The sequence below is a fragment of the Tympanuchus pallidicinctus genome, unplaced genomic scaffold (genome assembly GCF_026119805.1).
Source record: "Tympanuchus pallidicinctus isolate F22 unplaced genomic scaffold, pur_lepc_1.0 scaffold27, whole genome shotgun sequence".
NCBI lineage: Eukaryota > Metazoa > Chordata > Aves > Galliformes > Phasianidae > Tympanuchus > Tympanuchus pallidicinctus.
Window position 1 is genome coordinate 4,595,542 of NW_026294744.1, and position 23,571 is coordinate 4,619,112.

The 23,571-nt window shown below is 40.2% G+C and overlaps 1 protein-coding gene across 1 annotated transcript in view; it reads left to right on the forward strand.

Annotated features, from left to right (window-relative positions):
• Nucleotides 1-2,164: 2,164 nt before the first annotated feature.
• Nucleotides 2,165-23,571, forward strand: part of PHF21B (PHD finger protein 21B) — a 62,765-nt gene continuing 41,358 nt past the window's right edge. Inside the window, exon 1 of the mRNA XM_052690700.1 lies at nucleotides 2,165-2,621. Coding sequence (XP_052546660.1) covers nucleotides 2,169-2,621 — 453 coding nt within the window. The 5' untranslated portion in view covers nucleotides 2,165-2,168. The remainder of the gene's footprint in view (nucleotides 2,622-23,571) is intronic.

The following is a 23,571-nucleotide window of genomic DNA, read 5'->3' on the forward strand; positions in this document are numbered from 1 at the left end:
TGAAACAACCAGTAGCCCCATATTATTTCCTCCAGTTTTTTTGTTCTTGTTGTGCACACATAGACAGTTTATTGGGAAAACGTGGACACATTACATGCAAAGATGTGCAAAAATAATTCACGGTTAATACATGTAGGGAGAACAGCAGAAAAAGGAAGGATGATAGCTCGAGTAGTGAATTATTCTTTTTTTCCTTTCAAAATTTCTGCTTTGGTACTTCTCATGATGCTTTCCTATTACATTCTGTCAGGCAAGCAGTAACCAACCCCCTACTCATTTACTTGCCTTTTCCACTGAGCTAGCACAAATTGTGTATCTTTTGTATCTTTTGGGATCATGGAGTTTTGTTTTCTTGGATGTTTTCTGCTTCTGAAAAAAAAAAAAAAAAAAAAAACAAAGAAGTGAAGTTGTATTAATGCCTGTAGGATATTATGCAGTAGAAGTTTTATTGAAATGAAAATATGAATTCAGTGTGGTATGACCAGGCATTTGTCATAAGTTTTTCACTCATTCAGTAATTAAACATTCACATTTCTGGGGAAAAACATTAAAATACACTTTAGTAATATAGGAACTACTCAATGATTGTGAATGGTTTCACTGTTCACATAAGAAGAAATCCTCGGGCCACTGCTGTCAGCAGCAAAACTCTGATGGTACGCAGCAGAGCTGGGATTGCACTCCTAGGCTGTTAGCTTCCAGATAATGGGTTTACATCACTGGAACAAAGACAGTGTTTTTCTTCCATCTGTGAACCTTTAGTGGTGTGCATATGACATAAATCACAGCAAAAACATAACCACAAAACTGAAATATTAACCTGAGAGCTTTGCATTGGCGCTGCAGATTCATGAGGTGCTGTGCAGGGAAGTTCTCAGTAGGTGGGATGAGGCATCACTCAGCTCTCCTGCACACAGCAGTGCTGCACCTGTAACAACACACTACTCACATGGAACAGATAAACAATTTTACAGAATTTTGTCATAAGCAACGTTTCCCACGTACCAGTGGAATAGTAGAGGAAACAAATATGAAAGCAAAAGTAAGCAAAATTTAAAATGATTTATATGAAGCCACCACAATCAGTAGAATAATGCTGATATATTAAAAGGAAGATCAATGTTCCTTTACATTAAAATATGAAGCAGGTATCTGTAATAACGCGATTTCATAAAAATATACTGGCAGTCCCCAGAGCAAGCATATTACACCATTGGGCTTTTAAAGCATGTAGTGAGTTTAAAGATAAGGAGGCAGCAATTTCTGTAAAAGTCAGTTTGGAACTACAGGGCTTCTGCGTTATTCCCAGAAGTGTTGTTTTCAGTTGTGATTCTGAAAGGAACCGAGAATGTCTGTGACTTGGTATCTGCTGGTATACACAGTGTATTTAAAACAGGCTACAAACAAAACTCTAACTGGCATTGCTGGTACAGCAGCAGCCCTAGAAATGTGGGGAGCCCTCCTGAAAGGCTGCACACACATCAGATGCAGCCTCTAGACAGCAGCACTATCAAGTGCATAAAGTCAAATATCGGCAGAGGTCTTCACAGGACTTACCTTTACTTCCAACTCTAGAAGAAATGAGATGCTTAGTACTTCTGAGTATCAGATGAGGCTGGGAACAGTCTATATCTGTACGCAGCCTACCTAAAACAGCATTTCTAAGAACAGCTCCTGGAATCACTCCAAGTGCAACAGCTCCATAAAGCTTTTGCTTTTCAGAAGCGAGCATTTGACACAAACACAGACACGTATGGTGTGGCCCCTCCACACAGCTGCACAGACCTCCGACACCGCTCTTGGGTACCATACCTGGGTGCTACAGGTGAGGGCAGCTGCTCTGCTGTGATCTCAGAGCTGTGAAGAGAAACAACGAGACTGAGAGTTAGGACGGATGCTTTAGAGAAGAGGTTGCTTGAAACACCTGAAAGGAAGAAGAAAAAAAATTAAAAAACGTAGTTTAAAGGTAAGAAAACATGACTCGCAAGTAAGAGCAAGGTGAAAGAACGAGCACTCAGCGAGTGTTCAGAGTGAGGCACTGGGTGAGAGAGGCAGGCACAGTTGAGAAGCGGTGCTCCGGGAGTCTGAGAAGCCGCGTTTTGCTGTTTCTCACGCACACCGCAGCACCACGAGCCCCGTGCTGCGGGCCGGAGCGGGGCAGGAACGGGATGGGCAGTGTGAAGACCGCGGCGTCCCTGCAGCTCCCGGGATCCCCGCACCGCGACCCGGCGCCCACCGCCTCCCAGCGGCGAGGCTGCGGGCGGGAGCGCCGCGGGCCGTGGGGTGACGACGCTCCTCTCTCTGCTTCCCTCCCGCAGAAGCTGGCGGTGCGGAGCTGCCCCGCGGCCGTGCTGGTTGGCGGCGGCTCCGGCGGCAGCGCCAAGCCCGGCGGCGTCCCGGCGCTCCTTAAGGCACCCGGCGGCGGCGGCGGGAGTCCCGGCGGCGGACCCGCGCAGAACCTGGCCATCTCCGTCGTGCCGGCCAAGGCGCCCATCGCGATGGTGACGGCGCACCTGAACGGCGGGCTGGGCGGCGGCGGCGGCGAGCCCCCACAGAGCGCGCCCATCAACCTGCAGACCACGGGCACTCGCCGCCCGCCCGAGCTCGGCGCCCGCGCCCAGGTAACGGCGGAGGGCGGGCGGGGCGGGCCGCGGGGTGGGGCGGGCAGGGAGGCGGGCGGGGCCGGGTCGCCCCGGGCCGGGGGGGCGCATGGGTGGGAGGGGGGAGAGCGGCGTGAGGGAGCGCGGCGGGAAGGGATCGCTGTCTGCGGTCAGCGCACCGTCGCAGTGGGTGTTCCTGGGTGTGCTGTGCTGAGAGAGGGAAGTGGTGCTGACGGAGTTAAAAGGGACGTCTGAAACTTTAGAGTGTGGTTGCTAACGTCTTTCCTACTTTCTGCACGTAGGGGCAGTGGTGACGTGCTTTTTGCATCCCAGTGCCTCTCCATAAGCTCAGGATAAAAGTCCCTGATCATAGGATGGCCTGGGTTGGAAAGGACCACAGTGATCATCTAGTTTCAACCTCCCTGCTATGTGCGGGGTAATCAGGACCGAAGAACACAGGGATTGTGTGTGGCACCACGCAAGCAATATCTGAACTGTCCATAAGTTAAGGCTGGGCTGGAACCTGTGGGGCTGTTGGATACCTGGGGAGATCCTTCCTCAGTGGCAGAGTGAGGGAGCAGCTCACCTTCATGCAGCTAGCAGAAGGGAAGTGTGCCCAGCTGCTGGGGAACAAGTGCTGTCCCCCTTCTGGGAGGGCACTGCTGTCTGTGCACTTATATTGATGCAGCTGCTTGGGGAATTCAGCTTTGAATCTCTGGTCTGTAACCATGCTGGGTCATTTCCTTTACTGAAGGTGTTGCTTGTACTTCATTAAAAAGATGGTTGAAGCTCTTCCAGTCGATCTTTCTTAGACTTTTGGAGAGTAATCACAGAAGTGGTAAGTGCATAAGTGATGAAAGTTTCAGTATTTCAGTGATCTATCATTTTATGAAAGACTGTCTTTTCCCATCACTGTTGCATTCTGTAGAAAGTAAAGAGTGAAAACGGGAGGAGGAAGCTTGAAACACCATGCAATGTAGTTGGGCTGAGCCATCATTTGTAGTTAGGAATAGCTGCAGACGTGGAACTAAAGATTTCCTAACTTGGTTAGCTAGCCTGCTGCTGAATTGCCCTTGGTGCTGTGCTTTCCATTTATTTCTTCCTCAGGGCAAGTAGGTCTCACTGCTGCTGTCCGCCTTCCTGGCACACTGTATTTAGCCCTGTAGGGCAGTGCCCCAGTGATGCTGTGGTGTTTTGCCCCAGTATTGTGTCTTTTTTTCACAAAGAGTTTTACTTTAAGCTGAAGCTTGTCATTATTGAAATAGCGTGAGAATATCGTCCAACATTTGGGGTTTGCCTTAATTTTGTCTGGAAGAAATGCTCCAGTGTTTTTCTTCAGAAATCTCTTCACATTCCCAACTTTTCAACAACTTTAATTTTGTGGTGCAGTATCTCTCATTATTTAGGCAGTGTATGCAGAGACACGTTAATGATGCAGAGAACTACAGCAGCCTTTGTCTTTTTGAGAACAGTCAGCAGGCATGGATAAAAACAATTAGAAATATTGAATTTTAAGTGTATAGAAACACAGGCTGACCTCTGTCCCTAAGCTGTCAGGGAGCTTAGTGCTGAATTGCATGTTAATTATCACTCTTCTACCCAAATTAAATTTGTTTTGCAAGGCTTCTTATTCTGATCCAAAGAAAAAAAATAAATCTGTTCTTTCTTCATGCTAATATCTTGATTGTATCCTGAGTACTGATTACAAATCAGTAGCAGTCACTCTTTAGCTACAAGCTCTGCAATGTCAGATAGAAATTTCATTGTTGACATTTATCAATAAGCATTTATTTTTTTATTTGTGGCATTGTTATGGCTCAGAAAAGTATTTTTTTTTTCTACTTCACTGTATGAAGTTTGTGAGATGGAGGATAATGACAGCCTTCTGCAAACTGAGTTTAAGGTGGTAAGCTGATAGTAGTAAATTAGATTACTGGTGTAGTATAGCCTATCCCTCTGCATCTGCAAAGTGAGGGCAAAGGCATAAAATGTTATGAGTAATGTTGTGAGTTTCTGAAGAGTGGTTTCTGCTCGAAAGCATTTAGGGGAATCAGGATGTGCATACAGTCATCTCAAGTGGTATCTAGTAAAAAGAATGGTGTGCTAAATGAAACTCAGTGGAAAAAAAAGGGCATCAAACACTGTCATCTAAATGCATAACTTTTACATGTAGATAGGATGAAATGTCAGTTTGTTAGAGAATTTTCCTTTGGACAGCTGCATGTCAGCACTTTCATTTCAGACTGTTGTTCACCTAGCAGATTTTTAAAGTGATTTTGAAATGCTGGCTGTAATTGAAGCCTTATCTGCATTGAAAAAGTATCTAAATAAATCTGTGTGTAACGGATACTGGAGGATTGTTTAGATATTTATCACATCTTTTATTAGAAACAGGAAATGTTGTGATATTAACCATGATTGAAATCTGTAAGCGTCGGAAATCATGAGCTCCAGAAGCCAACGCTAGGTCTACACTTTTCCTTGGCAGCCTTTCAGTGTTAATCCCATGTATGAAGACATAACTGATAGAGCTACACTGATTAAAGCGTATGTGTGGGTATGTCACAATTACAGCTCTTTATCCAGCACAGAGAAATGAAGCTTGGAGCTTCATTTGGATGAGCTGGAGCAAGTTATGCTGGCAAAAGCTGAATTTTGCTGGCATAAGCTGAATTTTGCTGGCATATGCTGCACACACACTAGGAGTGCTTTGCCTTCAGAGAACAGCTATAGCTGTTCTGTGTGGAGATTGCCCTAGAGCTATGGAAGAGTTGTAGGATAGCACCATTCCTGCACCTACATAGTGCTCTTACTGTAAAGAGATTTTAATATAACCTCGCAAATTACATTTTTATTGTATTTATGTGGTATTTGCTAGTTCCTATCCTAGCCATCATTTCCTCTCTAAAAGCAGGATGAGGTTGCTTTGCTGAAGGGCAAAATCCCATCTGCTGTACTGGAACAACACACTGGGTAAAGAAAATGCCCCTCTGCTACCTCATCTTTCTCTTCTAAATAGCAAAACTGAGGGCCAGCAGGCATCCCAGAACCTAGTTTGGGAGAAGCAGAAAGCCTTTTGGCTGTTCGAATGCCAGTTGGATCAGCCAGCTCTTGGGAGAGCAAGTAAAGAGGGGGGAATGCAGCTGTCAGCCCTGTTTTTCTGCTTTTTGAGAGCAGTAGAAGAGAAGAAAGCCCTGGATGAGTGTATCTGTACTGGGCCATGGAGCACCAGTGTGCAGGTACATAGCATTGCTCTGCAGAGGTGCTCTGCAAAGGCAGTGATTCCCTGTCCATCAGGACTCCAAATTTGACAGCATAAAGTCTGCCTTCTACTACTTTCCATTCTTCCCTTCTGACACTTGTATTCTTTGAGTCAGCTGGAGGAAAGTTTGGCAAGCTTTCACATGCACATGTGCTGTTGCATCTTGGGGCTTGTGCATACAGGGAGGTTATTTCAAAGTAAAATACAGCACGAGGATTTATGGAGCTATAAATTCTTGGCAGGATGGTAAACTGTTCTCCACAAATGCTTCATTAACTACACAGCTCAAAGAACTTCTTGTATCCTTGTATAGATTGAGAAGGCTACATGGGTATCAATATTTTTTTTTGTGGCTGTTTTTTTTTTTTTTTTTCAGGAAAAGGTAGCTTTTATATGTGTGAGAGGAAGCTCATATATACTTCTTACCTGTCTTTTTATTCAATTTACTAGAAAAAACTGCATTCCAGAAGTTTAAGAACATACATTTGACTGTGATGGCCATTTTTCAGAATAATTTATTTGTACAGTGATTTATTACCTTTCTCTTCTCCATCCCACTTAATGTGCTCGACTCTGCTTTCTGTAAAAGTGCTTCCTCCATAATTGGAAATCCACCTGCATGTATGACTAAGTCTGTCTGCCTTTTATTTATTATTTGTATTGCAGGAGTACTTAGAGGCTTTATTTATAGATTTATTTATCTCTAGTGGTTATGTGGCATTATATAGCTTTCTTCTCTGATCCATGTTACTATAATTTCTGAGCATAAGCCAATTGTTAATATATTTTCCCAGTATGGAATTATTGTGACTAAGGTACTTTTTTTCCACATTTTCCCAATGGAAAACTGAAAAATAAAGGATTAATTTATGCTTCATCACAAGAAAATCCCAAGGACTGTGTAGGATCACTGTGTTGGCATCCACACTACTGAACTTTTTGCTCATTTTAAGAATGAATTAGATGCATCCATATTGCACAAGGCACCCTTGGGAATATGAACTGTCCCATGCATCCTTGCTGCATGCCACAGCCCTTTTTTTGTTCTTGACATGAGTCTGTATCCATCTGGGGATCTGTGTCCATCTGGATCTGTATCCATATGCTTCACGCAGGCAGAAATCATAGAATCATGGAATATCACAAGTTGGAAGAGACCTTCAAGCAATCACCACTCCTGACTCCACAGAGGACCATCCAAAATTTAAACCCTATGTCAGAGTGCATCATCCAAATGCTTCTTGGACTCTGGCAGCTCAGTGCCATGACCACCTCTGAGTATCTTGTTCTAGGGCCTGACCAACTTTTCCTAATTCCCCCAACCTGACCCTCCCGTGACGCATCTCTGTGCCATTCCCTCAGGTACTGTCACTGTAACCAGGAGCAGAGACCAGCACTGCCCATCCACTCCCTTACTCCCATTCCGAGGAAGCTGTAGGCTGCTGTGAGGCCTTCGCTCAGACTCCATTTCTCTGGGTTGAATAAACTAAGAGACCTCAACTAGTTCTCATACTTCTTCTGTTCTAGACCCATTCTCATCTTCACAGCCCTCCTTTGGATACTCTCTAATAATTTTATGTCCTTCTTATATTGTGGCACCAGAACTTTCACACAGTGCTTGAGGTCAGCAGAGCAGCTCCTGATTACAGGCTCCTTTTAAATATCAGAAGTCTGCATTGAGGTCTCCCCAGAGCCTTCTCTTCTCCAGACTGAATAAGCTCAGCTCCCTCAGCCTGTTTTCATAGGAGAGATGCTCCAGCCCTCTTAGCATTTTCATGGCCCTCCTCTGGACCCGCTCCAACAGTTCCACATCTTTATTGTGTTGGGGGCCTCAAATTTGGACGCAGTACTCCAGAACGGGCCTCGTGATGGCAGAGGGAGAGGGACTATCACCTTCCTTGCCTTGCTTGCCACCTGTCTTTCAATGCAGCCTCGGTTAAGCTGGCCTTTCTAGCCGCAAACACACACTGCTGGCTCATGTCCAGCTTTTTGTCCACCAAGGCCCTCAAGTCCGTTTTGGCAGGACTGTTCTTAATGAGTTCTTCTCCCAGTTTGTACACATATCTGGGATTGCCCTGACCCAAGTGGAGCACCTTGCATTTGGCCTTATTGAATCACATTCATTTCACATGGGACCACTTCTCAAACTTGGCTAGGTCCCTTTGGATGACATCATTTCTTTTTGTCTTATCAGCTGCACCCCTGACCTTGGTGTCATCAGCAAACTTTCTGAGGGTGCTCTCGATCCATCTGTCTATGTTATTGATAAACAAGTTAGAGAGCACGGCTCCCAAGACAGACTCCTGGGGGATACCACTTGTAACCAGCCTTCACCAGACATACAGCTGTTGACTATAAGCCTCTGGTTGCAACCTGCCGACTAATTCTTTATCCACTGAACAGCCCAGCCTTCAAATCCATCTCTCTCCAATTTAGAGATAAGGATGTAATGGAGGATCACGTCAAAGGCCTAAGTCCATCTAGATGGCATCAGTTGCCCTTCTTTTGTCCACTGATGCCACTGCTCCATCATAGAAGGCAGTCAGATTGACCAGGAATATCAGCTGCCCAAGTGGGTAAAAGCTAAGTTAATATCTACCTTGTCCTAAATGTAGATTAAAGGCTTTCCTTTCATGAACCCAAGTTGACTGTGACCTATAATTTCATCATCTTTCATATTTTTCAGGTGTTTTTCAGTAACTACCAGAATGATGACTAGTGAGCACAGGGAAGGACAAAAGAAAGACCTAGATGCTCCACATACATCTAGGCAAGGAGTAAAATGAAGACTTACCATTATGGGTTATGAACACCACAGTCATTCTGACAGCCTATGTGAGGACCATGATTCTTGCTGACATCAGAACTATATAAGTCTGTCTATAATACTAGAAAGTGTAGTTACATGTCTGTAATCCATGTCTTCTAGTCTTATCATCATAACTTTTATATTTTTCTTCAAGTACGAGTTGATCAGAAACAGCTAATTTGTTTCAACATGTTGAAGGGTTTTGTTGGGAGCTTCCTTGAGATTCATTTGTTTAGCATTGTGCTGATCTCTGGCTGTCTGTCCTAGGTGAATTGGGTAATGTTCATGTGTGGGTAACAGTTCCTTCTGACTGACCCCATACTATGCTGGTTTTTTTAGAATCTCCTCAAATATGAACAGGGGTTTGGTCTTCTGCTAGGAACAAATTAGCACCCTGAACTATCTGTTTCTGCTAGTTTATGTGGAGAACTTGATATGGAATTACAAATAACAATACGTGAGAGAACTGCATAAAAAGCCTGACAGTAGGATTTTGAACAGGCTAGCCCACCAGTGAAGTTATGGTGCTGCCCTTGCCATCATGAGCTGTGAACACAGGTTCATGAAGAATTATTGTAGGTAGAGGAATTTGACATACAGGCTAACTAGACAGAGCTAGAAGAACCTGTCAAAAGTGCCTAAGGATCAAAATCCTTCTCTGGGATTCCAGTTCATAGAGTCATAGAATATTCTGAGTTGAAAAGGACCCACAAGCATCACTGAGTCCAACTCCTGGCTTCATGCAGTACTGCTCTAAGATCCAATCCGTTGTCTGAGAGCTTTGTCCAAATGCTTCCTGAACTCCAGCAGACTTGGTACCATGTTCTGAAGGACAAACATATGGACAGGGAATTTTGCATCACGGCTTTGCTGAGAGAGTTAAGTTCTCTGAAGTATTCACTGTCCTGAATTCCATCGGCAAATCTGCTCACTGTATTTGAGCCCAAATGTCGTGCCTATGGTCACGTGGACACCCTGATGGAGCAGAGAATTGAAGGAGAGTCTTAAAATCCTGTTTACCACTTGCTTTGACTTCCTTCTTGGTCTCCATCTATTGTAAAGCATGTCTCCTAAGGAGCATGTGATGTAAACAGGCAAGGCAAACTTTGAGGAGGAATCAGAGTGTAGAGAGATGAAGCTACTTCCCAAGGCACACAGCAGGAGAGAGTCCAGGTTCATCCATCACCATCCTGTGTTTAGGCCACTGCACCACAGCTCTCATGCTTTCATAGAGGTGTTGGACACATTGTGAATACGATTAGGACAAAGACATTGCAATGCTTTTTGTATGGGACCTCAAAAAGTTCAATATCACAAATTCAGTCTCTTTGATAGCTTTAAAGCATGTTATTGTTCAGCTTAAGGCACAACTCATCTTTTCGTAGCTCTAAAGCATTTAATGTTTGAGATGTCTTTGTAAATGTAAAAAAAGAGAGGTAGTTCAGCCAAATTAAATTATTAATAAAAGACAAAATGATGGGAAACTCCAAGAATTCAAAGCCCCACACAACATCTATTGATACACATTCTGTTGTAGAGCTTTACTAACTTCCAGCTCTGCCATTAGAATGTTGTAAAAAGCATGGTAGTTTTAGGAAATGAATTATAGAGAGAGTGTGACACATTCTGCTTGCATTTACACCATCTTAGCTGCGAGTTTATTAAGATAGATATATAAGGAGGCCCATGAATTTACTCCATATTTAAATATGGGTAGCCTAAAAGCAGGATTTGGCCTTACTACTCCAATATATACTGTGTAAAAGCACTTTAAAATTCATATTTCTTGCTAAATAGCATAAAATTACATCCTTTCAGGTTAATTAAACTGTATTTCAGTGCTGGTTGCTGTTGATGGGATATGTAAATGTCAGATTCAGAATAAGCACTTAAGCTTCCTGATTATAAATGGCTTCCTTTCAAATATCCCAGACATATGTATATGGTCACTATATCTAAAGTACATGAATTTCTGCATTTTTCAGTTTGCAATGGGATCAAACAGCTACCAGTGTGAAAGACTGAATAAAGACAATCAGCAGCCAAATAAAACTCTATTAGCCACAACATGGTATTCCTTACCTAGCCAAAAATGTCTAGGGAAGCCATTGTAGTATTCAGCAGGAAAGGATAAGCAGGAATGGACAGACTGTCTGATTGTTTTAAATATCTAGGAGTAACCTTTCCCAGTTTATTTCTGTGGGGACCAACAAGCAAACAACACTGCTTTAGACCAAACCAGGAAACAAAGGAAACTCCCAGTTTTGGAGTGGTACTGCAGTTCTGTTCTCTGCAACATGCATGTCACTGAACATCCCCTCTGCAGGTTCATGTGAACAGGGATGTAGATCTGGATATGCTGCTCTAGGGTTTTTGGAATAGATTTCCCTCCTGCAAATGACTGGGAAGAGTGCCTGCTGAGGAACATAAGCAGGAAGAGGCAGCTAAAGGTGCTTTCATTCTGTCAGTGATTCCTGATACTGGAGAAAAGCTTTTCAGCCTGTTTGTGTATCATCTAGGGCCTTATATACAGTTCTGAAGTAATTATAGAATTAACCAAAAGAGATCAGGAGAAAGGAGGGAAATGCATTTGCTTGAATTTCATGCTTTTTCCTGGAAGCTACTTTAACTTCCTAATATAAAGCATAGAACTGCATAGGCAACCCTGTAATGAAAGTTTCTGTGATGTTTTTACACACTGCTGCGTATCATCCAAATAAACAAAGTCCATAGTCCTCTATTCTAGTGCAAAGAGTTTATAGGACATTACTGTTTTGATGCTAATCAGAATAGTTCCCATGGAGAGCGTTGATTCGCACCAGAAAACCAAAGAATGCTCTAAAAATTGTAATACACTATAGCTATTTCATTGTAATTGGAAGCTGTCTATGCCTCATAGAAATTACCAGGCAAGCATTCTTGAAAATGTCAGAATTTTCGAGTTCTATTTAAAATGGGGAATCAAGAATGCAAGGGGATGGATAGCAAATTTGAGAGCTGTGTGATTCAAACTTTAAGCGCAGTTCGTAATAATGAAAGATGATCAACTTTGGGGATGGGGAAATCATCTCTTAGGCTTTCCAAATTACAGGATGCATAAAAACATTCACTTATTCTACATGTACTACTACTTTAATAAAAGGCAGCACTTGAGGGAAATGAAAGGCTTTGGAATACAGCCAAACGTCTTAGTTCTGTTTATCGTCAAAAGATGTTTTTGTTTCATAATCCATGGAGTTTGCGGGGTAGTTGAATGATTTGCAGGAATTTGAGTGTCTGATACCAGACTAAAAACTCTATTTAACTTCTTTCAGTGTTTATATTGTAAATACAAACATTATGATATTTCCTGTTGGTGTTGCAACGTATCAGGATTTGGCAATAGGTCAGCTGTTAATCTCATAACGTGTATCTGAGTCTATATTTAAATTAATTGGAAAACTATAACAGAAAATGTTGCTCTTAAATTATTTTATGTATAACTAGCAGAGGAAGAGACAGAAAGAGAGAGAGCATAGATGCTGTAAATACAGAATGCTGATGAATACTCAAGTAGTAAATAGAAATATCTTAGAAGTCATTCCTGACAGTAATAAAGGCAGCAATTTGATTTCATCTGTGGATAATAAACTGGTTTCACATTGCAATAAAAGTGGTGCTTATGTTTTATTAATATTTATTAGCACTTACTGATGTTAGGGTTTAGTTGTTATCTTTTCTTCACATCACAGCCATTTTATAAAAAAAATCAAGTTAAATTGCTACACAATAAGCAATTAAAAGTGTTAGTATATGTGTGAGAGAGAAAAATAAAATCTGTTTATGGAGATACATCTGTGTGGAAGGCCAGACCTTCACTGCCTAGGAATCTAGAGTTGTGCTCAAAGAAATGGAGTTATGTAGGTTTATAGTAGCTAGAATACTTGCCCCCTGAATGCCTATAAGCATTGTTCTGCTTTTCATGTCATAATTATTTGTATGGGCTTCCTGTTGTTTAACTATATATTTTTGAATTCATTGCTTTGACTCTATGCAGTGCCTGAGATTATGCTCAGCATTCAGTGCTCTGGTGTGACGTGTGAAGGATTGCTACCTTGAAGGATACTGTGAGTCAGAGAGGGATCTGATCCAAATTTAACCAAATTTGTTCTTCTCTAAATTTAGAGATCAGCTGAATGGCAAGACAGATATACTTCAGATTCCATCGGTGACAAGGACAGTGTTGGCGGATTGCTGTTAACAGCTATATTGTGTATTTTTGATACTCATATATGTGTATGTGTGGGAAAAGACTATATACTAACTTTTATTTATCATGAGCCTGTTTCTTCTTTGGCTGCTTTAAATCATTCGTAGGTTTGATGTTGCTTCAGTACAGATAATTCTTGTGCAGAAGGTGTTCTGTAGACTGGCGTCATATTTTTTTGCCCTTCAAGTAGAAAGGTTTGCATTGGACTTGGATTTTTATTAGTATGAACTCTGAAATGTAAACGCTTTTTAAGTAGGCCAGGTACCAGACAAGGTAAGAGAAGCTAAAATTGTTTTTCTTAATGTTACAATCAGGTTTCAATATCCTAATTTCAGAGAATAGGTTCAAATCTTGTTCTGCAGCTGAGCATGACCCCAAGTTTAACTTTACCATGTGCATAATTTGCATCTTCAGTAGAATTAATCCTGTGCTTGTAACTGAGTTTGTATTTTCCTGCTTTTCTCTGCTGAGATCTTAATCTTTTTGATTATTTTAATTCTTTGCGCAAATATTGTGCTTGGAGATTTGGCCAGCAAAAGCCAAAGCCTGTCTCCTTTGCTTTTATACAAGATATTTAGTTAATGGGGATAACTGTTTTTAACTCAGTCAGGTCCTTATTATAGACTTCAGTTTAGCCTGAATTGATTTTATTAAGACTCCAGCAACTGTCATCAAATTTGCACGTACAGTGTTGGATTGTGATATTACAAACAATTCGATTGCTGTGTCCCTCACTGAATCAAAGAAGACTGGCTGCATTAGTTAGTTTTTTTACTGAACTAGCAGTGATTGAATTGGTAAATACTAGGAAGAGGCTGACAACTTTGATAAGATTAAAGTAACATTGTATTTCCTGTAGTTTGCTGAAGCAGCAGTGATGATTTGAGGATCTTATCTGCATGTTTACCCCTTATGTGTGTAAAATGATCACACCAGTCATCCTACTTAATTTAATGTGATACACTCTTCTCTTTCAGGAGTGAGTTTGCCAAAATATTCAAAAAGACAGCTATTTTAGCATAATAGTAATGAGAATCTGACAGAAATTTGGCAGGGATACTACAAGATATGACCAGACAAGACTATGTGGTGATTAATTAGCAGTTGCTCTAGTAAAATCCCACTACCCTATTTACTGATTTCAATGTGTTTTCTTCAGAGTGAACCATTACATCACTCTCTTTTCCCTGCCCTTGTCTTTTCAAAATATCCAGCCAATAATCTGTGATCTACTGGCTTGTACAACTTCTTAACATTTCTTGTTTTGTGGGATATTGGACACTACATTTGTTAGTATTGCTGGAAAAGTCCAACCTTCCTACGAAGTACAAGCAGTTAAGCAGCTGCAGGTCTTTACTGAATCTGTATTCTTAATGTGGCTTAAAAGCCAGAGAAGTGGCTTTCAATGACACCACGATGTTCAGAGTGTTTATTTTTAGTTCTCAGGTCTTGAGGAATATGAGATCAAACTGGTTCCTTGTCCAAAATTTTCCTGAATTTAGAAATTATTATGTAGTATCAAAAATCAACATCAATGTGTGTCTTGATAGGCAATCTTTTCTCATTACATACTTTAATAAGTTGGAGTTCATAAGTCTGTTCAAGGAAAAAGTATGATTCAACAAAATCTATGAGTGAAGGAGTGTGAATTTGAAATGTCTCCACTGAAGTCAAATAGAGTAGTACCAGATTTGTACCAGAAATCATTCAAAAATTTTCATTGCTATATGCAAGATTACACAGCTAGCACATTCCTAACCATTTTCCTAATAGCAGTAAAATAGGCTTAGTATGTCATTAATAATTATTACATTTTCTTTGAAAAGAAACTTCTCATTAAAAGAAAAATAAGTCTTTGTGACCCGTTCATCCTAATTTTCATGATTTTCAATTTACAGTGTCAGGGTTTAGACTGCACAGAACTTTCTTATGTGCAAGTAGAATGTAGACCCACATACGTAGCATCCTTTGTCAGCATTTTGCTTTTGGGGTCAAGAGCATTATATAAGTAAACTTTTTTTGTTACAGTCATTCTGAAAAATTAAAAGAAAAGATAGTAAAGTTAGCTCCCTGGCAGTTTATGTGGATTTGAGATACCATTGTCCAATTAAAAAAAGAAGTTTTCCCCTTTTGTTTCTGGGAATGATTATGGATTGATATCCTGATCTTTGCGATGATCTCAGTGTGGATATACACACAGACCTTTGTTGAACTGAATCATTTGTAACGGTTCATGGTGCTGCCTTTATGAAGACTTTATTAGCTAAGTACATAAGCTGAAAACACAGGACTTACTTTCTTCCTTTGTCTTTTATTTTTAGCAAAAAGTTTATACAGGATCTTCAAAAATATTGCACTGCTGAAGTAAATGTAACTGTCTTGAGCTCAAAACTCTCATATGTACAGATATATATATATATCATATATATAATGATATGTATATGTATCTATATGTATACATATTAATTCAAGTATAATTTGCCAAATCCTATTACCATCTAACAAATCGATATAGAAGATCAGGCTTTCTGTTTGGATCCTTGAAGTATCATTTACATTTTTACGTGCTTTCTGTAGAGTGTATCACCTTCCAAAACTAAAAAATGTGCTGTATTCGGAGTATTTTCTTTTAATTAGAAGAAGGCACCTAAATAACATTACAAAGATTTTGCACAGCTGCAATCCCAGAACTGTGGAATGCTGAAGTTAAGAATTCAATAAGAACGGTAATTCAGCCGTGTTGTACTAAGGCAGTATTTCCCACTGGGTTTGTTGATGGGCAGGTGGCTCAATATTGCTGAGTAGCCTGCCTGAAAAATAAATACAGCAAGCTTATGGGATGTTATGTACATTCAGATGAACATTTCTTGGTAAAATTATTGCTTCCTTTCTTCTAACTATTTTAACAGTAAAATTATAAGTAAAATTTGAACATGCTTAATGTGGATTTTTGGCAAAGACTTCACGTTCCTTCCCCAGGCTTATGCTCAAAGAAGCTACTTTCGGTAACAACAAACAGTCATGAGAGCTGAGTTCATCAAATAAATTGCTTTTTCCATAAAGGTTGGCACTATCAGGCCATTTTTCTTTTCCCCTGCTTTTGTGTTTTTCGTCCCCCTTCTCCATCCCCAGCTACGAAACATTGCTCTTCCCCTTGCCTTTATTTTGTTGCTTTCTTCCTCACATATTTCAACCAGCAGAAAACTTTCTTCATGCTGGTTAGCAAGTTGAATTAGCTCTGCTATGTGTCTGACAAAGAGGACTGTGTGGCAGTGAGCAATAAGATCGTCTCAAGCTGTCACTCCCCTCACGTTTCCAGAGTGACTGAAGAATGCATAATAAAAATCAGAGCCTGAACTGCTAAACCAGCTCTGAGCCCTTTGGGTGGAATGATGTGGAAGGCACTCTTCATTTCTTGTAGCTGACGGGAGCCTGTGTGGACCATTCCAGCAGGCAAGGGTTCCTCAGTCGGTACAGAACAATGGTCATTTCTCCCATTATTTTTCTTCCCTCCACCTTCTCATCCCAGCCTTCATATCCTGCAGTAGGGATGCAGCAGCAGTGCCTTTACTGCCGTGCCTCTGCTGGAGGTTTTGCTCCTGCTCGATCTAGCTTGAGAGAGTCAAGGCTCTGCTGTACATACACTTTCCCCTTTACTGAAATATACTTTCAGAGACAGTAAACAGAGAATAAGTAATTTGAAGGCATTAGTCATTAAAAACAACATCGACCTGGAAGAGCTTAGGAGTTTAACAGCAAACCCTATGAATAAGCTGTGTAACAGACTCTAGGTGTGATCACAGTTGCAGAGCAGTGTTGTGCAGCTCAGTGAGACCGTACTCATTTGTGCAGGAGGTGGAGATCATTAATTGGGTTTGATTTTTGAATAAAGCTTCAAGCCGCAGAACAGGTATCTTCATCTTAATGCAGTTTGCATAGCTGAACTTTTTTCTTAAAGAAACTTAGAGTGTGATCTAATGACTGAAGAAAAATGCTGACTCTTTCTTTTGATAAAAATGACAGGGTCTTAAAAAAAGATACTAACCAGTAAATAAGGTGATGGAAGCTGTGTTTAAGGATAAGTATTTGGCACAGCTCTTCATCCTCTTGTGGAAGAAGGCATGGATCTTCTAAAGCAAGAAAGTCATTAATTTCATGCAACATTCCATTGCCAGAATACTTGTCCACAGTGTCATCAAACTGTGTTTGTGTACCCAAGGTTGTCCAGATGGGGATGCGCAAGCAGCAAGAACTAAAGACAGTTCTCTGAAAAGTCTGAATGCTGTGAGATAGCATTATATTAAGTGGTGCCCTGAAAAGCCTTGGAGCTGTGGTGACAGCAGAAAATTCTACTTTCCTTCTGCTTATTCCTCTCTGATACGTCCAACTAGCTTTGCTACCACATGTGGATTTCCTTGCCAATGAGGATGAATAACACAGAAGCAGTGAAGAATTTGGTTGCAGGATTGTGTTCACAACAGATTTGAGATTTAGAAAGGTGCCTTTTTTTGGTACAGGTTTGGCACAGGGGGGGAAAGAAAAAATACATATGCATATGCCTTGCAGAAACTTCAGTTACATCCATGCACACTGTGATTTTACTGGGTGATTATATGGAAAAATAAAAGCTGTTTAGGTTAGCTAGAAAACAGTAACTATCCAGGATTATTGAGCTAAGGCGCAGCAAGTTTGAAGTCAAATGAACTTGGAGGTTGCATACAGTGCTTGGCTTTTATATAAAGCAAGCTCAAGGTTGAATGCAGCATTCAAGTTGTAAAATGGATGTAGAACGGGTAAAAAAACCTGCAATTACTTCAGTGACGATCCATTCAGGTTAAGAATTTTCATCTTTGCTGTTGCCATAGCAATCTGTTCCCCTGTCACTACCACATTAAAAATCCATTCTGTAAAACTGTTGTTGCCAATATTGAACACATAACAGACAAAAACATTTTTTTAATAGCTTAGATATCTTATTTGCAGTGGGAAGAAGACCTAGATCTTAAAGAGATGCATGTGTACTTAAAAAGAAAAAGAAGATTAGTATTTCTGTAGTACATTGAAGGAACACAATGTTTGCGCTGCATTATTTATGTCAGTGTAAAATAGTTTGCAAATAATACAGCAATGCAGTGTCAGTTGAACTCAAATAATTTGAACTCTTCTGCTAAGCTACAACAAACCCATATGTTCCCAAGTTAAGCATTTATTTTGGTAACATGCTGTAGGAGCAGGCTTTTGAAACTACATGGCTATTTAACCTTCTGCAAGGTTCAGATCACTGAATCTGATTCTCTACAGGGATTGATTTCAGAGGTTTCACCTGTACTGGAACAATTAGAGAATGGGAGAGGAGTTGTGGCTGCTTACAGTTCTATGTATGTGATCTAAGCTGAAATTACTCGTCTACCAAGCTCATCAATGACTTCAGATGGGCATTGAATTGTAGGAACAGGTCCTTAAGCTTTTATTAGTGCATCTAAATGAGGGGTGATGGAGAAGAATTTGTAATTCAAAGCTAGCATAGCAAGAGATGGTCTGACAAATCTATTTATCAAAGCTGATTAATATTCAAATATCTTTCAGTAAAAAAAGAGATACATACCTGTGTGCACATGTACAGATACATGTTTATATGTATTTACTCAGGGCTGAGATGCAGAAGTTCACTAAAATCACAAATAATAAATGAAATAAAATAATAAAAACTCAGGAATTGACTAATGAAGTCGTAAGATAGCAAGCAGTAGAAAATTGAATATACAGCCTTTAGTCTGATCACCAACAATGTAAATCTCATCCCTATTTGTGGCTCAGCATCTCTGGTCTTTGTCCTTTAAATTTTTATGTTCTGTCCATGTTCTTTGTTTCATGTTTTATGTCTTACACTTGCCAATGTTCCCACACACTTCTACTTGTCAGTTAACTCTGAGAGCTTGGATCAAGGGAGAATGTTGATTTTATTCAGAAGAAGCATTGGAGGAGAAGATAAAGCCAATAGTTGCAATGCTATTGAGCATTAATAGAATTAATGGTGAGAAATGATTCTATTTTTTTAGCTGCATTTAGCAGGATCTTCTAAACTTTCCCCTTTTTTTTAACACAAGCTTAACTATTTCTTGTTCTTTAATGCAACTGTATCCTTCACTTTTGAGGTGTCAGGATTAGTTTTCTTTTAAGATATTATTATTAATTGTTACATATTGTAGCAAACTACTCGTTGGGGTTGTCTGAACAAGATGCTTCCTATTTTATTATGTTGGCCCATGACATCTGAGGGTGATGCTGGTGGTATGACAGTAGAAGTTGAACCCTCCCATCAATATTTCATTACATTTTATTGTTGTGTGACAGATGGCAGCAGAGGGGCAGTCTGGCAAAATGGTGTCTGAGATGGAAGTGCATATGAAGCAAAGGTATGCAACTGAATTCCTCCATGTGGAAAAAATGGCATCCTTTGATATTCATCAATGCTTGCTCAGTGTTGATGGAGACCAAACCATGGATCTTAGCACAGAGAGGTGGTGGGGGTTGTATTTCAGTAGTGGTGACAGCAGCATGAAATCCACATCCCGGGCAGCCATGGAGATTTTTATGAGCGGAGCATGCAGGCTGCTGTTCATTGTTGGCAAAAATGCATAGCTAATGATGGAGAGTATGTTGAAAAATAGTTTTCTGTAGCTGAGAATGTACTCTATCAAACTCTATCTATAGTGTTATTGTGCTCTTCGTATCTGATGTTGTTTCCATGGAAATAAACAGAAAGTATTACTTTTGGAGCAACCTATATCCATATTATTTAACTTGCATCTCTTCACCTGTTTTTGCAATTCAAAATGTGACCCTTCAGAACATGCTACTGGGTGACATTTACTCAAGGGCTTAAACTGCAGATCTCGTACACTGCGAACTTGCTTGTTTGTAGGCAAACAGAAACTTGGCTCTTAATTTCCCCGTGTCACTTCTCATTTTGGTTCTCTTTCCACACTGTAGGTATTTCAGGGGGTCAGCAGAAAAACCCAAGCAGACTTAGGTAGAAGAAAGATTTGAAGTTATCTTTGACTTTTATAGACCTTTTTTATTAAAATGCTCAGAGCTGTAAATGTAGTAATAAGAAACTCATTTATCTTGACAAAAGTGCTGCCATAAACTATTCGGCACTCATAAAATAACCTTTTAAATTATTGTTTCTGCTGGTATCGATAAATTCATACAAAGTGCTTAAAGGTCAGGCATTGCCAGAAAAATGTCTTTTCAGCTTGTTAATTAAAGGTTTATAAGAATGTGCACCAGCTTGCTCTTTGGACAAATTGGAAAAAGGGAAGGAGAAAATAAAACCCCGCACGGGTGGAAATTAAGGTGTGGGATTAGTGAGTGAAGAGTGTTTGATCCTTCAGGCTCACCATGGCAAGCCTGGACAGTTTGGGAGTGAAAATAGTTGTCACTGACCTAAAAGTTAACTGAGTCAAATGTGGCTCTGCATCAACAGACAAGATGACATTAATCAACAGTGTGGATCAGACACTTGAAATGGGAAGTCTGGCTTGCTTTTCCACCGTACAGAAGTTTAGCCCTTACAACGTTATTTTGCCTCCAAATGTCAATTTTTTCATCACTGAAATGGAGACAGTAGTACTGAGTTCTCTGAGATAAAAGACGAGATGTGTTCTAGGAACAGTTCAGAGTTTTCTGTTGCTGAATTCTGCTTGTACAACATCTTGACCTATTTATTTTCCATGCTGAGAGACAATAACAAACTAACGCGAACAGTGAATATTAAAACAGATTCTTAAATAGACTCCTGTCTGAATGTACTACAGTGCCATTATTACTGAGTGAGATCAAAATTTTGAATTTTCCCTCAGCCATGTGATTTATGCGCTGACACTGCTTGAATATTAAATAACAGATCCTTACCATAAAAACATTTGTAAACAGTAGGCTGCATCTTTGTCACTGAAAATTTCATAACCCAAGAATGCCGTAATTTGTTTTTGCTCTCTTGAGATGGCTGCAGAACTCCTACTTCAGGAAAATAAATCTGAAGAATTTTTTCAGGGCGCAGGTGACAGAACTAATGATAGTTCATTCCTCTGATACCCACAGACAATACATCCTGCCTTTGTTTTCAGGTGAAGCCAAGAGAACGGCATAGAGCAGTTTTATGGCTTTTTTTTTTGTTTCTTATCATTCATGTTCACAGCTCCAGCGCTGTGTGTTTTTAAACATAACAGAACTGGCACAGCAATGCACCTAGAGGCTGAGATGAGCTCCTTTCTCAGAGGATAGAGGCATTCTATTCCAGACACATTTTTTTTCTCCTCCCGTGGTTGATATTTGAAGTAGTACAAAAAAGGAGATTTGTTACTCACGTGAAATTTCTGTGCATCCTAACAGTTGATAACCACATCTTATCTAACTTCTGAGTAATTTGATTCTTATCTTTATAGTCAATTCCCAATTTCATTCAGTGTCAGCACTTCTGATTTTGATACATGGTATTCTGTTGGACGGTGTGAAAATCCTTGCAAATCCAGTCATATCTGCAGGAATATGAATATCTGAATATGAGTTTTCAAGGTCTGTGGTGGCATGTATAGAAAAGGTAAGAAGCCACACTTTAAGCATGACCTTCCTAAAGGAGGAACTTCTTGTTACAGTTCGCAGTTGTGGGTTATGTGCAGCCCATGAGAAGTTGTGATGTTTGCAGGGAAAACCTGGGCTCACTGCATTACCAAAGAAATCTCATATTATTAATTAATAGTGCTGGGATGCAGAGAAAATGTGCATCATATTGCATGAAATATGTAAATTTTCAGATTATCTGAGTTTGTAAATTCCTTTTTGTTGTCCATTGTAAAAGGAAAAACAACTGAGCTGAGTTAATGTAGATCATGATAATACAAAACAGGGAGTAGTACTACATCTACTAGGTGGCCATACAGCAAGTGGCTTCTCAAGTTCTCCTTCCCTTCAGGAATTCCTTGTGTCATCCTCTCCAGCGTGTAAGACAGTCATATGGTAGAGAGAGCAAACAAGCCATTCACGCAGATAGTTTTTTGTATCCTTCCTGTTTTTATTCTATATGTCCCTCTATAGGGATAGCTGCAGTGGAAACACTCCATTCACTTCCTCACTTTGCTGACAGTACTCATGTGGGAAGGTAAAACTTGCTAATTCCTGTGTCTTGAGGTAGAAATGGTGTTGGTTTTTTTTTCTCTCTCTTTGGTCAAGACAAATTTTGGGGTATATTTTTACTTGGGCAATCCAGGCGGGTACTGATAATCTATGAGCACTCAGGAAAAATGATCTTGCATGCTTACAGATATACAACTCTCCTTGGTGATTGACTCTGGCTATTTTTAAACTTTCTTGAAGATACGAAACCACACAACCAAGTATCTGAAAGAAAAGTGGCGGTGTTGAAACATAAGCTCTGTATGACAGGTTTATTAAAAATATTATGCATGAGAATGCATGGCATTCTTATCAAACGCTGTAGTTAAAATGAAGCAGACTATTTTATGACTCTGATTTTGAAGTCTGAGAAGAACACATCAACACGGACCTAACACAGTCTCTCTTTGCTTGAACTGACTTAATTATACTTTCATTTTTATTGACAAATTTCATTATCAGTTTGGGGTAACATCAGCATATTTTATTTTGCTGTCCATGATCCAATATCTTTGTTCTGAGGAGAGTTGAGTTCAGAGAAATTCACTGGAACCTGTTTTTCTTTTGTTATTAGTCGTTTCTAGCAACCAAATACATTTTTTCAGGTTTGTTTTGTGTTTTTTTTTTTTTTTCCAGTGACTATGTCTCCCATGCTCTTATAATGGCAGTCATGTTCTTGCATATATTGCCACATTATTCCAACAGCAATTAGGAAACATTAGATAGAAGTTATACAAACTTGTCTTAAGAATACTGGCCAGTTAACTGAAATATGAATAGCATAACAGGGTGAATGAGTGGAAGGTAAAGGGGAAAAGCTAGAAATATTCTTTAGATGTAGGACCCACTGAGTTATCTATCTTTTTTTTTTTGGAGGAAAGAAGTACAAGCTATTTACAACATCTCAGATTCAGTATTTCAGAAGCATCTGTGGGTGTCTTGAAAAAGATCTACCATTCAGACTGTCTGAAATAAATGTCATACCTCTATCTACATCACTATAGATGGATGAAAAGCCAGCAAAGTAGTGAGGCTGAACAGTCACTGAGATTTTTTTAGGGGGAGAAGGGGAATTTAAATGTATATGACAGTATTACAAAAGCATGTTTTACTTGTTCTGTTGATGTCCTTCTGTATTCATAAGTGAGAAAGACATTACTGGGTTAACAGGCTCTCTGCTTAGAAAAGTATCTTTATGAGAAAGACATTTACTCATTGAAGGAACTACGTCAGATCTCTTAAATAAGTTTTTAATCAAATTCTTATTTGAGGGAAGGGTGAATACAGGTAGATGGTAATAGCTGCTGCATTGGCCCAAATGGATGCTGTCATGGAATCAAAGAATGGACTGGGTTGAAAAGGACCACAATGATCATGTAGTGTCAGCCCCCCTACCATATTCAGGGTTGCCAACCACCAGACCAGGCTGCCCAGAGCCACATCCAGCCTGGCCTTGAATGCCTCCAGGGATGGG